Source organism: Castor canadensis, chromosome 5 (assembly GCF_047511655.1).
Source record: "Castor canadensis chromosome 5, mCasCan1.hap1v2, whole genome shotgun sequence".
Classification (NCBI taxonomy): Eukaryota; Metazoa; Chordata; class Mammalia; order Rodentia; family Castoridae; genus Castor; species Castor canadensis.
In genome coordinates this window covers 136,199,161-136,214,606 of record NC_133390.1, presented here as the reverse complement: position 1 = coordinate 136,214,606, position 15,446 = coordinate 136,199,161, and the positions used below count along the sequence as shown (strand labels likewise).

Here is a 15,446-nt window from a genome sequence, read left to right as displayed (position 1 = left end):
GTTTTTATTGTTATTTTTACTGCACAGAACACTTCTGCATAAGAACAATCATTTAATTACTTGATGGAAGAAGTTTACAAGTTGACCCCAGGCAGCTGAAAATGGCATCTGTTGTAGGACCCCTAATTAACCATCAGGGGGCGCTCAGACTTTGTCAAATTAAAACAGCCTCAGCCTTTGGTTGGTGAGCCTTTAAAACTTAAAGTTAGTATTTACAGAGATTTGTTGGCATGATCATTGGGATTTTTTTTTTCTTTCTGGAATGTTCTGGCCTTATATTTCTTAGAAACGTTGTCATTTTAAGGAAAATTCCAGTCGAAGATGCTATTTGAGAAATTTTAATGCTTATTTTAGATAACAGTCAAAATCATTAAAAACTTTAGAATTCAAAGCCTCAAGATGACATCTTCTTATAAGTTAGTTATGTTAAATCTTATAATATAATAGAAAGGACACTTCCCACTGGGAGCCATTTCTCATTGTCCCCAGCACCACAGATTGTGCTTTTGGCAGGACCCCCAAGAGTCTCAATTGCCAGACTCCACTGATACGGTCTCAGAATCACAGTAACTTGGGTATTTTTGTTAATGGGCTGTGGATATTTTTTCTGTGTTAAAAAAAATATACATAATGTTGAGAGTCAATGCATCATTAACACTGGGTCATCTCCTAGGTCTGCTTTACCTCTGCTGCTCTAAGTATCCCAGAAGGTCCTGTGCACCCCCATCTCCAACATGGAGCAGCTACACCCAGAGTGCCCTTGCCAGCCTGCTCTCCCAAATCCTCTGTTCATGGAACATCCTTTACAGCACCAGGCCACATGTCATACCCTGATGTAACATGCCATTCTATGTCCTGGCATTTATTCCTATTCTTTTGCTGGAATGTCCCTACCCCCTGTTCACCTAGCTTTACTCAACCTTCCAAAGGCTTCCTGATTATAGAGGATATGGCCTTACCAGATGCCCTTCCTGTGGCCCCCATGACTATTTCTATCATTATCTGCTAGAGAGTTAGAAGCCATTTACAGATACCTTCTTCTCCCTGTCCTGTGTGAGCTCCTCTTTGGGATGGTCTGTTTCTTAATCACCAGAGCTGGATAACTGCTGAAATTCCTGAAAGAGTAAACATTAACACATAGTTCCACCATTCATTCAAGCATTTTTCCTTATAAAAGTCACTTTCACAAGTATCTGACCTCTGAATGGCATCACATACCTAGCTGAAGCGGGTTATGAGTTCTATATAGTTATCTGCATGAATGGGGTGTGTGTGTGTGTGTGTGTGTGTGTGTGTGTGTGTGTGTGTGATTGGCATCCTTTTCTGACTGCCATCCTGTTTGCTGATGGAAGAGCTATCTAGTCCTTGGCCCTGTCCTTGACAAGGGTGTACAGACTCCTGGCACATGTCAGGGACCTATAATGCCAACTGTGCTATCAATTCTCAGCTAACCCCACAATTGGCCTCTTTTGGCTTATGTCACAATTATTATTTTGGTGTCTGTGTTCTCCCTGGAGTGTGAGCATCTTGAGAGCAGAGATTGAGTCAGTTTTGTTCACTCCTGCCACCTCAGCCTGGAGCCTGACTCCCTTTATAATATATTTTTGTATTTGCTCAGAATAACTAAATGCATAAATAAGCAAACTTAACCCACCCTGAGGAAGACCTGGCTAAGGCAGCTTTACTCCTCTGGGGGCCTACTAGGTCATCCTAAGTACTCCTAGAGGTCAGGCCACTCAAGAAGTAAACATGCATATCAGACCTATCTCCTTTCAGTCTGTCCCAAACTTAAACTTTCCTTTGCATGAGGACTCTTCTTCTCCACTAAGAATGCACATCTGCCCATCACCAGACCAAGCGGGCCCTTTTTTCATCCAAATGCTCCAACAGTAGCACCTCTGCATACTGAAGCCTGCCTTACACAGACTCTCACATGGGATCATCTCTACAGTCATCAGAACATTAGAAGACATTGCTGATTTTACAAACAAGAGGACTGATGCTTAGAGAGGGAGGGAACTTGTCTAGGGCCACATTGTAAGCAGATTGAGCATTGGAAGCTAAGACTGAACTCACACAATCAGTCACACATTGTGGTAGGGACCCAATTGTTCTACCCAGGGTTCTCCTGGGTATTTTATTGCTTTTCTCAAGACAGGTGTTTGCAACTTGAGCTTTTATAAGAGTGTAGCAAAGAGCATGTTCTTCCATTTCTGCTATTGGCTGGCTCTCTGTATATTGGGACTTATCTTTTAACCCCTCTGAGCTCGACTCACCCACACAGTGAAGCTCTGGATTGATAGTCCATAAATGCTCTGTTCTAATTTAATAGTGAATTTCTTAGCTGTAGGTTTTCTATGCTTCTTTTTTAAAAAAAAATCTATTTGCCAGCTCCACAAAGCAAAACTTTTTAAATTTATTTTTATGTGGTGATAGGGTATGAACTCAGGGCTTCGTGCTAGGCAGGAACCTTATAGCTTGAGCCAACCCCACAAATCAAAACTTAATACTTGCAGTCACCCATACCATGTAATTTTGTGTTTATGTTAACTGCATAGTCTGTTTCTGGCTACATCAGCCTTTCACTCATGGAAAGTGAACAACTGACACACATAACTTCTACTGTTTCATTAGTGTGCTGTGTTACCATGATTTTATGTGTGGAGTGTTCACTCTGCTGGGCTGCTCTTAGAGGAAGCCTATGTAAGTTTAACAAGGGTGAGTACAAAGAACGAAGCTTTGATTACAATTGTCCTAACCTTGTTTATCAGTAGCAGAAGATTTCATAAACAGTTACCAAAATACATCAGAAAATAGGATGGCCTGATGGATAGGCAGAAGATATGTGATAAAACCAGTATGGCCAAATGTTAATCATTGAGCATCTTCCTGATGGGTAGGTACATGGTATTCCCCTTGTGATTAGGGGGCAAAATTACCAAACCTACTGGGAAATTCTTCAGAGATAATTGTCTATTCTAATGATACCAGCAGAACCAATGGTTCCATTTTAACTTACTCAGTCATTCCCCCATGGCATCTTACCTGAAAATGGCTTATTTTAAATGGGACATCCAGTCTAACTGTAAGCCTTTAGAGAAAAAATGCCAGGTTTCTGTTTTGTGTTCCAAGAGTTATCCATGAAATACTATGCAGGGGGAAGGTAGTCCTGATTTGCTGCATGTGTGTCACAGCAGTGCTTTGCAAAAGACTCAGCAAATGACAGCTCTTGGGCCAAGCCTAGGCTTGGTTCTATACAACTCAGAAACTAAGAGTGGTTTTTATGCTTTTAAATGGTTAGAAAAAGCAGTCCAAAGAAGTTTCATGACACCTAAAAGTATATGAAATTCAAATTTCAATGTTAAATGAAGTTTCATTGCAAAACAGCCATGTCCATTAGTTTATATATTATCCATGGCTGATTTCCTGGTGCAGTGTAGTAATTGGGCCAGGTCATATGGCCTACAAAGCATAAAGTATTTATTATGTGGCTCTTTACAGAACTCCTTTGCCAACCTCTGTCTTAAGATAGAGAGTTTTGATAATTAAGGTCCAAGCACATGTAGTGGAGTGTAGTGACCATATCTCATTGTCTATAACTTTAATTCTTGTATTTCTTGTGCTTTCAGAAGTGAATTTGGTTTTGTCTTTCTCTCATTGACTATAGCAATTAAGCTAGTTGGTTCTATCCAGCACTCCAAGGAAAGTTCTACCTCTGTGCCTATTAGCCCTATGTTAACATCTCATATTTCTCTGGTGTGACTCAGAGAAAGAAATGTTGACCCGAAGAATTGTGTGTAAAAAAATTTGATCTTAAATTGTAGTATCACATTGGCTTTTAGAGATGAGTTCCCAAAGGAAAAAATAACTGCTTCTTATGTATGAGTATAGAGTAGAAAATTCTTGACATCATCTTCCACATTTCTCAGTGGGTAAACTATGGTACATGTAATTCTGAAACGTGTTTCTTGTGAGAATACTAATAACATGCAATTAAGAACCCCTGTACAGTTAACTCACACTTCACTGGTGTGTTTACTGGCTCCTTGTGGCTTAAATGTTCTCAAAGCGACACCATATAACCACAGGACAAACAGCAAAGGTAAGTTCAGTTGGCCTCATGGAGACATGTAATGTCTAGAATGCTCTGTGCAGAGTGATAGAGTCCCTGACATGCTCAGTGGGTCACCAACACAGTGGGACATGACCTTGCTGCAGTCTCACCTGCTTTTGATGAGTTGAACAATTGCAAACACTCACTTTGATGGATGATTTTCACATGCCATCTTTGCATCACTATATGAGCCCTTTTTTTTTTCTTTTCTAGAGCTGCTAGCTCCTTTCAGATGGTCATAGGAGTCTTCTGCTCTTTGTGTCGTTGCACTAAATTTCAAGGGAATGTTACCAGATAGTGGACCCAGAAAATGGTACCTCAGTGGAGCTTGATTTTCTGGGAGAAAAAAAGGAAATTATGGCAACTGTGACAGAAGGCAGATGTCTTAAGCTGTAGGTTAACCAGACTTAGCCCAAATGGAAGGAAAACATTAATTTGCAGGATTTCCTACGTCAAGAGGAGCAGAGTCCTGGCCATGGGAAGAGCAGTAGTGGTGCCTAGTATACAAATAATGGTTTCTTTCCTAATGTCTCCTTTTGACCCCCTCAGCACAAGCCATCAAGAGTTTAAGAATCATACTAATAATGAAAAAATAAGGGCTGGCAGAGTGGCTCAAGTGGTAGAGCAGCTGCCTAACAAGTTTGAGGCCATGAGTTCAAACCCCAATACCACCAAAAAAATTAATGATGCCCCCAAAGGGGATTGTTTAATTCATTAAAATTGCAAAAGCTCCTGAAAAGGCACACTAAAAACTCACCCCACAAAGCAAGTTTTCTTGTCCTGTTGTCTTTAGCAGAGAAGTCATTAGGTACTAGATGCCATAGACTCTAGCATTTTTGTATATTTGATACCTTAAAAGCTAAATGAAGGTATCTACGACACTAGTAATTTTCTATAATGTGTTTCTTGTAACCTCCTTTGTTAAACTGTTAGTATTGCATGCAGTCACTGGCTCGACTGAGATAAGTATTTTAATGTCCTTAGCAACATCTCCTTCCATTCTAACATCTTCAGTTCTGTGCTTCAGGTATTTTACTTTCAGCTTTTCTAAAAGCAGTGAAGCTTCATACATATTGTTTTCCAAAGGACTATTGAGCAGAAATTATCCTCTGCCTGTGTGATCATCCTCCAGCAAGAAACCACAACACACAGGGCACACAGGATGAAGGGGAACACACAGAGAACCCTGGTGATGTGTTGCAGTAGCAATGCTTCCACCAAAGCATCAGCAAATACCTCTGGCCAAATGGAGTCTGGAAAGTAAAGCTTCTCACCTTCCAGGGAGTAACAGCGCTTTTCCCTAACAGCTCTTGTAAAACTATTATGCTGGCTGTCATTTTTTTTCACTCTTTCTTATTTTACAGGCATGAAAATGAAAAGAAACTAGTGATCAATTTCAGGTCAAATGGTAAGAGAAATAACTGGACACCAATTTTCATTTTAACCAAAAACTGTTGTTGTGGCATATATTAGTCTCCTATATCTTTATGACTGTGAAGTATGCCTGTGATTCCATGGGCATCCCTTGTAACTGTCCATGAGTGGGGTCTGAGGGCTTCTGGGGGCATGATATTCAGTGACAGCGCCATACAAGTGCCACAGGCTACAGCATCAGAGCAATTTAATTTCCAAGTGTGGACTTGCAGGGGACCCTAGCCTCCATATCTAATTAACAAATTACGTACACTAGTACATTCTACCTACAAAATGTTTCTTGCCTCTCCCCATCCTCACCAGAGTGCTCTGCAGGCACCCATTGCTCGTAATGTGGCAGACTTACAGCACAAGCCACTGGCTTCTTCAGTTCCGTTCAATTCCCGATGGCCCCCACCTGCCCACCAGCATCCCAGATCTGATTTACCCTTTCGCCCTCCTGCTTAACAATCTCTGGGGGGTGGGGGGAGCTTGGCACCAGAGGGAGGGGGGAGGTGGCAGGGAAAGGGGGTAGGAGGGTGAATACAGTACAAAAAATGCATACACATGTATGGAAATGCAAAAATGATACTTGTTAAAACTGTTCCAAGAATTGGGGGAGGGGGGATAAAGAAGAATGGTGGAGGGGGTAAATTTAAGTATGATATATTTGATACTTTTTAAGAACTTTTGTAAATGCCACAATGTACCCCCACCCAGCACAATAATAAAGGGGGAAAAAAAGAATTTCCAGGGCTCCCGATTATCTAGGGTAGAATCTAAACCTTCCACATTAATAGTAGGGCCCCATCCCTACTTTTCACTTTGTTTTTTCTCAAGGCCCTGTCCTCTTTAGGTCTAGCCACAACCAGCTTTGTTGTGTACACCACACCTATGCATCTGTACCTTTGCTCCTACTGTTCCTTCTATATAAAGTTCCTTTCCCTTCCTCTCAACTCATGAGCTCCTGTTCATCCTCCAACGTCCAGCCCAGAGAGAGAGTCTAACCTCTAACCCTTCTTCCACTTGGCCCTGTGGCAACTCCTCTACCTAGCCAGGGCTCTTTCTACTCCTGTCTCCTAACTCCTGTCCCCTAAGGGTGGTAATGAAGAACATGGGTTTGAGTTATATGACCTAGATAGAACTCTTGGCTTGACCACCACTGGTACTGTGATTGTGGCTAGGTACTTAGCCTTGCTTAGCCTCAATTTGCTCAGTAATGTGGAGACATTAATACCTACCCTTTACCTACCTTGCCAGTTTGGTGCAAGGATCAAATGAGGTAATCTATAAGAAGCCAGCAAAGAGCTGCCAGGTAATGCCATGTAAATGTCGTGGAGACTGTCAAGGTAGTAGATGGTGTTGGTGCCCCACCACATCTTGTCAACTGCCTAGAGGTCTCCTCAGCTGCAATTCACTGACATGCTTTGTGGCCTCCCACATCAGGCAGCTATGTATCGCTGACTGAGGGCTTTATCTGACCACAGGAGCCATTCATCCCTCACAGGGTAACACACATGACCAGAGAGTTGATGCCCTGGGTTGAGAACAACTCTCAACCATGAGTTGAGACATGATGGAACAACAGTAGCTCCACTCCCTTATACTTCATTGGAACAGTCTCTCAGAGGGTCTCCAGCAGCAGAGAGTAATCCAAAGTCCTACCTTAGGCTAATCATCACTGCTTCTTCTTCTACCATGTCTTTCCCTTCTCTGCTCTGCTCTCTTAAAGAACTAAGGAAGATTAAAGTAAAGAACAGCTGAGCTGAGGTGGTTGGTATCAGGCCTGATAAAGTATTCCAGGTAACCATGTTTCCAGGTTAACCCTGATTTTTAAATCTCTATCCTATAATAAAGAGTTGGAAACAACAGAAGGGAATATGAAGTATTCCCTAACAATGCATAGAACACACTGAAATAACATTAACTTGCACTCCTGGTGTGCCTGGTCTGGTCAGGTACATCAATCATGTGATATCCTTGTTAGGTCTTTTGCAAGCCAGTGTTCCAATTAACCAGTCTTGCACTTCTGTTTTGAAAATTCTTAATCAGAATGCAGAGGTGTTAAGTAGCTGTGTTTTTCTCTTCCAGCTTTCTGGGGGGAGTCTGACGACAGTAACTCAGAAATTGAAGCTGCTTTACGTCCTAAAAACCATAACACATCCACTGATGATTTTGATGATTTTTATGACAAATAAGCTGTAACATCTGTTGGAAATAAAATCTTTAAACAAACTGAAACCATGTGTTTATATGTGATGTCCAACATAAACATGTCATTTAAATTTGCCAGTTATTTAAAGGGGAAAACTTGGGATCATTTTTCAAGTGAAATTTCATAATAGAAATATGAACTAGCAGTAACCCAGCACTGATGGCTCATGCCTGTAATGCTACCTACTTGGAAGGCTGAGGAAGATCTCTTTTCTAGGACAGCCAGGGCAACTAATTTAAGAGACCCCCCATCTCCAAAATAACCAGAGCAAATGGATTGGAGGTATGGTTCAAATGGTAGAGCACTTGCTTTGCAAGCACAAAGCCCTGAGTTCAAACACCAGTCCCACCAAAAAAGAAAGAAACACAAATTAGCAGAGCTGGGGATGTAGCTCAGTGGTAGAGTACTTATCTACCATTTGAGAGACACTGGGTTCATCCTCAGCACTGTGGAAGCCAGGTGTGGTGGCAAGTACCTGTAATCCCATCACTCCAGAGGTGAAGGCAGGATTTAAAGTTCAAAGTCAGCCTGGACTACATACCAAGATCCTGTCTCAAAAGACAAAAGAGAGAAAGAAATATATATGTAAACTAACTTATGCATTTTTTAGTGTCATCAAAAAGCAAAGTGGAAATGCAATGTCCATCAAAATTTGAGTTGCTTTCTTTGCAAAAATTGGTAAGCAGATGGTAAAATTCAAAGGACCCAAAATAGCCAAAATAATCTGGAAAAAGAAAAACAAGTCAGCCATGGTGGTGCATTCTTGTGATCCCAGCACTTGGGAGAAGACAGGAGGATCATGATTTCAATGCAAGCATGGGCTACATAGCAAGACCCTGTCTCAAAAAGACAAAATTTAAAAAGAAGTTGAAATACACCTCCTGATTTTAACACTTACTAAAAAGTTATACTATCAAATGGTAAAGCTCCCCAAGCATGACAACTTGAGTTAAAATCCCAGTATTGAAGAAAAAAAAAAAACTATAGTAATTGAGATAGTCTGGTACTAGAAAGACATATAAATCAATGGAATATTGATTCCATCTAGAATTGAGAATCCAGAAATAGACCCTCCTATTTGGGGTTAACTAATTGGTTTTTTTAAAATTTTTTTATTCATTTATTCACATGTGCATACATTGTTTGGACCATTCCTGCCCCCTGCCCCCCACCTGTCTCTCTCCCCACCACCCACCCTCGCTTACAGGCAAATCCCTGTTCTGCCCTTATCCCTAATTTTGTTGAAGAGAAGACATAAGCAATAATAAGAAAGACAAAGCGTTTTTGCTAGTTGAGATAAGGACAGCTATACAGAGAGATTCCTAGCATTGCTTCCATGTGCAAATGTGTTACAACCCAAGTTGATTCATCTCTACCTGACCTTTTCACTAGGTCCTGATCCCCTTCCCATATTGACCTCTGTCTCTTTAAGGTTTCTGTATTAGTTCCTCTGCAGTGGGGACATCAAATACTTTTATGTTTTTGGTTTCCTACCTATCCCTATACCTCCCATATGTGCTGTCCCCTTAGCATGTGACCCAAGTCCTACAACACTGCTGTGTTTGCCCTAGATCTAAAGTCCGCATATGAGGGAGAACATACAATTTTTGGTATTCTGAGCCTGGCTAACCTTGCTCAGAATGATGTTCTCCAGTTCCATCCATTTACTTGCAAAAGACAAAATTTAATTCTTCTTTGTGGCTGAGTAAAATTTCATTGTGTATAAATACCACATTTTCTTGATCCATTTGTCAGTAGCAGGGCATCTTGGCTGTTTCCATAACTTGGCTATTGTGAAAAGCGCTGCAATAAACATGGGTGTGAAGGTGCCTCTGGAGTAATCTGTGTAGCATTCCTTTGGGTATATCCCCAGGAATGGGATTGCTGAATCATATGGCAGATCTATGTTTAGATTTTTAAGAAGCCTCCATATCTTTTTCCAGAGTGGTTGCACTAGCTTGCATTCCCACCAGCAGTGTACAAGAAGTCCTTTTTCCCCACATCCTCACCAACACCTGTTGGTGGTGTTTTTGATGATGGCTATTCTAACAGGTGAGGTGGAATCTTGGTGTGGTTTTGATTTGCATTTCTTTTATGGCTAGAGATGGTGAGCATTTTTTCATGTGTGTTTTGACCATTTGAATTTCTTCTTTTGAGAAAGTTCTGTTTAGTTCAATTGCCCATTTCTTAATTGGTTCATTGATTTTGGGAGAGTTTAGTTTCTTAAACTCTCTGTATATTCTGGTTATAAGTACTTTGTCTGATGTATAGCTGGCAAATATTTTCTCCCACTCTGTGGGTGTTCTCTTCAGCTTAGAGATCATTTCCTTTGTTGTGCAGAAGCTTTTTAATTTTATGACGTCCCATTTGTCCATCCTTTCTCTTAGTTGCTGAGCTGCTAGGGTTCTATTGAGGAAGTCCTTGCCTATACCTTTTACTTCCAGAGTATTCCCTACTCTTTCTTGTACTTACTTCAGAGTTTTGGGTCTGATTTTAAGGTCCTTGATCCATTTTGAGTTCATACTAGTACATGGTGATAAACATGGATCTAATTTCAGTTTTTTGCAGATGGATAACCACTTTTCCCAGCAACATTTGTTGAAGAGGCTGTCTTTTCTCCATCATATATTTTTGGCACCTTTGTCAAGAATAAGGTGGGCATAGCTGTGTGGCTTCATATCCGGGTACTTTATTCTGTTCCACTGGTCTTCATGTCTGTTTTGTGCCAGTACCATGCTGTTTTTACTGCTATTGCTTTGTAATATAGTTTGAAGTCAGGTATTGTGATACTCCAGCATTGCTCTTTTTGCTGAGTATTGCCTTGGCTAGTTGCAGTCTCTTGTGTTTCCAAATGAACTTTAGTGTAGATTTTTCAATCTCTGTGATGAAAGTCATTGGGATTTTGATGGGAATTGCATTAAACATGTAGATTGCTTTTGGTAGTATAGCCATTTTTACTATGTTGATTCTACCAACCCATGAGCACGGGAGATCTCTCCACCTTCTATAGTCTTCCTCGATCTCTTTCTTCAGGGGTTTGTAGTTCTCCTTATAGAGATCATTCACATCCTTTGTTAAGTTTACTCCTAGGTATTTGATCTTTTTTTTGAGGCTATTGTAAATGGAATTGTTTCCATATATTCTTTCTCAGTTTGTTTGTTATTGGTGTGTAGAAAAGCTAATGATTTTTGTAAGTTGATTTTGTATCCTGTCACCTTGCTGTAGCTGTTTATGGTGTCTAGGAGTTTTTGGGTAGAGTTTTTTGGGTCTTTAAGGTATAGGATCATATCATCTGCAAATAGGGATATTTTGACAGTTTCTTTACCTATTTGTATTCCTTTTCTTTTTCTTGCCTAATTGCTCTGGCTAGGAATTCCAGTACTATGTTGAATAGGAGTGGAGATAGTGGGCACCCTTGTCTCATTCCTGATTTTAGAGGAAATGGTTTCAGTTTTTCACCATTAAGTATGATGTTGGCTGTACGTTTGCAATATACAGCCTTTACAATGTTGAGGTACTTTCCTTCTATTCCTAGTTTTCTTAGAGCTTTTATCATGAAGTGGTGTTGGATCTTGTCGGAGGCTTTTTCTGCATCTCTTGAGATGACCAAGTGTTTTTTGTCTTTGCTTGTGTTAATGTGCTGTATTACATTTATAGATTTGCATATGTTGAACCATCCCTGCATCTCTGGGATGAAGCCAACTTGGTCGTGGTGAATGATCTTTCTGATACGTTGTTGGATTCGGTTTGCCATTATTTTATTGAGGATTTTTGCATTGATGTTCATTAAAGAGATTGGCCTATAGTACTCCTTTTTGGAGGTGTCTTTGTCTGGTTTTGGGATGAGTGTAATACTGGCTTCATAAAATGAGTTAGGCAGTGTTCCTTCCCTTTCTATTTCTTGGAACAGTTTAAGGAGGGTTGGTATTAGTTCTTTAAAGGTCTGATAGAATTCAGCAACAAATCCATCAGGTCCTGGACTTTTCTTTTTTGGGAGACTCTTTATTGCTGCTTCACTTTCATTTTGTGTTACAGATCTATTCAGGTGATTAATATCCTCTTGGTTCAATTTTAAATGGTCATAAGTATCTAGAAATCTGTCCATTTCTTCAAGATTTTCAAATTTATTAGAATATAGGTTCTCAAAATAGTCTGATAATTTCCTGGATTTCCATGGTGTTTGTTGTTATCTCCACTTTTGCATTTCTGATTTTACTGATTTGGATTTTTTTTCTCTCCTCATTTTAGTTAGGTTTGTTAGGGGTCTGTCAATCTTATTTATTTTTTTCAAAGAACCAGCTTTTTGTTTCATTAATTCTTTGTATGGTTTTGTTTGTTTGTTTGTTTCTGTTTCATTGATTTCGGCCCTTATTTTTATTATTTCTCTCCTTCTGCTTGTTTTGGGATTTGCTTGTTCTTGTTTCTTTAGGAGTTTGAGATGTAGCATTAGGTCATTGATTTGAGATCTTTCTGTCCTTTTAATATATGCACTCATGGCTATAAACTTTCCTCTTAGGACTGCCTTTACTATGTCCCATTTGTTCCGGTAGGTCGTGTTTTCATTATCTTCCAGGAAACTTTTAATTGCCTCTTTTATTTCATCAATGACCCATTGATCATTGAGCATGGTGTCATTCAGCTTCCAGTTGTTTGCATGTTTTTTACCGTTGTTTTTGTTGTTGATTTCTACTTTTAATGCATTGTGATCAGATAGAATGCATGGGATTATTTCTGTTTTCTTATATTTGCTGAGGCTTGGTTTGTGCCCTAAGATATGATCAATTTTGGAGAAGGTTCCATGGGCTGCTGAGAAGAATGTATATTTTACAGAAGTTGGATTAAATATTCTGTAGACATCAGCTAGGTCCATTTGATCTATGGTGTGATTATGTTCTAGAAGTTCTTTGATTTTTTTGTTTGGATGACCTATCTATTGGTGATAGGGGGGGTATTAAAGTCTCCCACTACCATTGTGTTGAAGTCTATATATGTTTTTAGGTCCTTCAGAGTATGTTTGATGAAATTGGCTGCATTGGTGTTGGGTGCATATAGGTTGATAATTGTTATTTCCTGTTGGTGTATTTCCCCTTTTATTAGTATGGAGTGTCCTTCTTTATCTCGTTTGAACCAATGTAAGTTTGAAGTCTACTTTGCCCGAGATAAGTATTGCTACTCCTTCCTGTTTTCAGGGGCTGTTGGCTTGGTAAATCTTCTTCCAGCCTTTCACCCTAAGCCAGTGCTTCTTTCTGTCGATGAGATGGGTCTCCTGTAAGCAACAGATTGTTGGATCTTCCTTTTTAATTCAGTTTGCCAAACAGTGTCTTTTGATGGGAGAATTAAGTCTGTTAACATTCACTGTTAGTATTGATAGGTATGTGGTGACTCCTGTTATTTAGTTATTTTTGTTTAAGGGTTTGATTGTGTGCAGCTGAATCAGTGTTACTCTCTACTTTCTTGCCTTTTCTTCTCCTGTGGTTTGCTACTGCCTGTCCTTTCATGGTTTTGTTTGCTTTCATTTTCTGTGTGCAGAATTCCTTGAAGAATCTTTTGTGGTCATATATTGTTTTAGTTTCTGCTTATCATGGAAGACTTTTATTGCTCCATCTATTTTAAATGATAGTTTTGCTGGGGAGAGTATCCTAGGGTTGAAGTTATTTTCATTCAGTGCCTGGAATACCTCACTCCATGCTCTTCTTGCTTTTAAGGTTTCCATTGAGAAATCTGCTGTGATTTTGATGGGTTTACTTTTGCATGTTTTTTTTTTCTCTCTCTCTCTTACAGCCTTCAATATTCTTTCTCTGTTCTCTGTTCTTGTTGTTTTAATGATAATATGTTGTGGAGTAGTTCTAGTTTGGTCAAGTCTATTTGGTGTCCTGGAGGCTTCCTGTACCTGAATGGGCATAGTTTTCTCTAGATTTGGGAATTTTCTGTTATTATTTTGTTGAATATATTACTAATTCCTTTTGCTTGCACCTGTTCTCCTTCTTCAATGCCCATGTTTCTCAGGTTTGGTCTTTTGATGGAGTTGGTGAGTTCTTGCATATTCCTTTCATAGGTCTTGAGTTGTTTGACTAATAGCTCTTCAGTTTTTTTCTTGAATTTCCATTTTATCTTCAAGTTCTCAGATTCTGTCTTCTGGTTGTTCTAGTCTGCTGAAGTGGCCTTCCATTGTATTTTGTGTTTCTGTTTTGTTCTTTTTTCTGAGGTTTTCCATGTCATGGGTCACTTCCTCTTTAATATTGTCAATTTTCATCTTTAATTCATTTATCTCCCTATTTATAATGTTCTCTGTTTTACTTTGGTGTTTATTTAGGGCTCCTATGATTTCATGTATTTGTTTCTGTGTCTTCTCTTATTCTTTATTTTTGGTGTCTTGAAATTTCTTGAATGCCTCTTGTACATTTTGGTTAACCATGTGTAGCATGATCTCCATGAAATTCTTAGTGATTACTTGTAGTATATCTTTAAGGGTGTTCTTGGAACATTTGGGTTCCTTGGATCACTTATCTTTGTTTTGTTGGAGTCTGTAACTGGGTATCCATTTTCTTCATTTCCCTCTGAATCCTGTATTAAATTAGTTTTGGGGGAGGAATGGTTTCTATCCCTTTTTCTTCTTCCCATCATTCCTGTTGGTATTGTGTAACTGTTCTTGATAGGCTAGTTGGTGGTTTCAGTCACCTGTTTTCTTTCCCTTGGTTAAATTTTGTCTTGTGGCTGTATTGGGTTTTTAGCTAATTGTGTGTGTGTTGTTTCTGTCCCTGGTTTGGGTTTAATTTAGTATTAACTAATTCACAGATAAAACAAAAAAAAAACATACAAACAGACAAAAACCCCAAAGAAATCAATGGGGAGAGGTAAGCAAACAAACAGGATACAAACAAAAACTCCAGGTTCAGGATCAATAGAATTTCAGTCTTAGTTTAAGTTCTGGTGTTACTCCTCCAGTATCCAGTCCTGGTGTTGGTATTTAAGCAGAAGCTCTGTCTTAGTCTTGCCAGGTTATTGGCCTGCCGGTAGTGGGTTTTTTTTTCTTCTTTCAGCAGCTGCTGCTAGGTTAGCTTCTCCCACCCTGAGGTGTGGCAGCTCTGCAGTCTACTAGTTGTCCTGCTTTGGCCGTGGCTTATCTCTGTGCTTGACGCTTGACTACTAGAGCCTTGTGTCTTTGCCTCTCCCCCCTTCCCTGAGGCAAGGGCAAGGTCAGTGATCTGCCAGCCGGTTGCCGCTGTCTGTGTGTTGTGGTGGTACCCTGTTTGTTCCTCAACGTTGTAGAGCCATCTGACAGTGGGTGCCCAGGGTCTGAGCCCTGTAGTCTGCCACCTTCGCTCCTTCCCTACTTCAGGCAGCTGTCTATCACCTGCCCCGTGGGCCCTCCTGCCGTTTGTTTACTGATGGTTCATACACGTTCAGCTCCTTGCCTTCCCCCCTTCTCCCGTGCGCTTTCAGCAACCCCCACTCTCTCCTCTGTGTGCTAGTTTTCAGTTCCATTCCTTATTCAGTTTTTTTTTTTTGCGGGGGGGGGGTTCAGTCTGTCCAGGGGGTTGTACTGGTTTATCCCATGGGTGGCTGAGGGATACTGTGTGATGCTTGGTGCTCACCTGTTTGGTATGCCAAAGGTCTCCCAAGCAGGTTTGGAGCTGGCAGTGGCAGCGTGAGGGTGGTGGCCTGCCTGTTCTCTCACTGTATCATGGCATTTGAACCCACAGG

At 40.2% G+C, this 15,446-nt stretch overlaps 1 protein-coding gene across 6 annotated transcripts in view; it reads left to right on the top strand.

Annotated features, from left to right (window-relative positions):
- The window catches only part of Kiz (kizuna centrosomal protein), a 111,963-nt gene extending 104,195 nt beyond the window's left edge, over positions 1-7,768 (top strand). For 3 of the 6 annotated variants that reach the window (XM_074074228.1, XM_020176662.2, XM_074074226.1), the window contains 2 exons: positions 5,479-5,522; positions 7,619-7,768. In XM_074074228.1, the coding sequence (XP_073930329.1) occupies positions 5,479-5,522; positions 7,619-7,725 (151 nt within the window). In that variant the 3' untranslated portion in view covers positions 7,726-7,768. The other 3 variants (XM_074074230.1, XM_074074229.1, XM_074074227.1) reach the window with 1 other exon arrangement.
- Positions 7,769-15,446: the final 7,678 nt, after the last annotated feature.